The sequence below is a fragment of the Perkinsus marinus genome (genome assembly GCF_000006405.1).
Source record: "Perkinsus marinus ATCC 50983 genomic scaffold scf_1104296949562, whole genome shotgun sequence".
NCBI lineage: Eukaryota > Perkinsozoa > Perkinsida > Perkinsidae > Perkinsus > Perkinsus marinus.
Window position 1 is genome coordinate 1 of NW_003209883.1, and position 1,282 is coordinate 1,282.

The 1,282-nt window shown below is 49.4% G+C and overlaps 1 protein-coding gene across 1 annotated transcript; it reads right to left on the reverse strand.

Moving 5' to 3' along the window:
• Nucleotides 1-546: 546 nt before the first annotated feature.
• Pmar_PMAR011432 (hypothetical protein) lies at nt 547-760 on the reverse strand (the record flags this gene model as incomplete). Its single annotated transcript, XM_002778424.1, has 2 exons — nt 547-640; nt 701-760. Coding segments are annotated over 2 exons (154 nt in total), but the record flags the coding sequence as incomplete, so codon positions are not given.
• Between the last annotated feature and the right edge of the window lie 522 nt (nt 761-1,282).

Genomic DNA, 1,282 nt, shown 5'->3' on the forward strand with positions numbered 1-1,282 from the left:
TCCTACCCCAGAGGTAATACTATTACCTCTGGAGTAGGAGCACTGCCGATACACCGGCACATCAGTGGCTATTCGAAATACTCGTATAAGTACTCCAACTACCCCACCACGTTCCTGCTTTTACGACAATCTCCTCACAAGCTTGCCAGAAACGCTGCAACAGACTAACAAATACAAGAAAATTTATGACAGGGAGATCCGAGTCGAGCAATACACTCCCACACTTCTCCTACGCTGGTTTCCGGCCCTCCTACCAGAGAGAGCCCACAGGATCGTACACCAGGGCCAAGTTCAATAGAGTGCCAACACAGAAAAATGTAACAGGATTATAACCTGCTGATTCAATACTATTGAATCAATAGGAAAGATGCTAGGAACGACCACCCCCCCACGCGACAGTGCTTTACTTGACACAACATCACCAGCTGAGTGGATACGGCAGCATGAAGATTTGCGACATCAAGATGTTATTAAAGTTGCTGTCAGTTTTGAGGATATCGCTAACAGAATGGCACCATAATCCAATTTGAACTGCAGCAAACTCACCCATTTTCATACGCCTCGCCAAGATAAGGAAAGACGCGAAATCAACATCTCCATCATTATCTGCAATAGCCGACTCTAGCCCATCACCAAAGACCTGTCACCATCAGTGTCACCACACATGAACAGTCCAGCCTGACCAAAGACGTAGCCCTACCTCTCTCGAGAAGTCATCCCGGTCCGCTCCTTCTGTGCACTCATGCTCATTCTCAGACATCGGCGAATGATCTACACACAACCTCATCGATCATCGTTGCGAAGGTCAAAATTGAAGACAGCCTCGCCGCCCAAACTACGCTATGATATCTTTCAGTGCAAGCCTGAGCTCAGCGAGGCTAACACGACCAGTGTGCTCATGATCGCGGTCCTCGAAAGCCTCTCGGTACTTTACTATCTCAGCCTCCGAGAACGGCAGCAGGGGACGGACCTGAGCACAAGATCATAACTGTATCAAACCGCGTGGTTGAGTCGTACCTCACTGAAGCGATGTTGTTCTCTCGTCAATCGCCACACCTCCGCCTTGAACAGATCGTAACGAACAACTCTGGCGCTGTTGGTATCGGCGCACAGCTTCTCAAGGATAGCCACAAAGCGAGCTCTCGATAACGCTGGCCCACCAGGTGGGAAGCCAAGCTTCGTGAACGCCTATAGTGAGAGACAAATTGCCTCTAGGAAAACATGGCAACTCCTATACCACCTCTTCGACACTTCGAGCGAGAATGGTGAGTTCTACACTCCC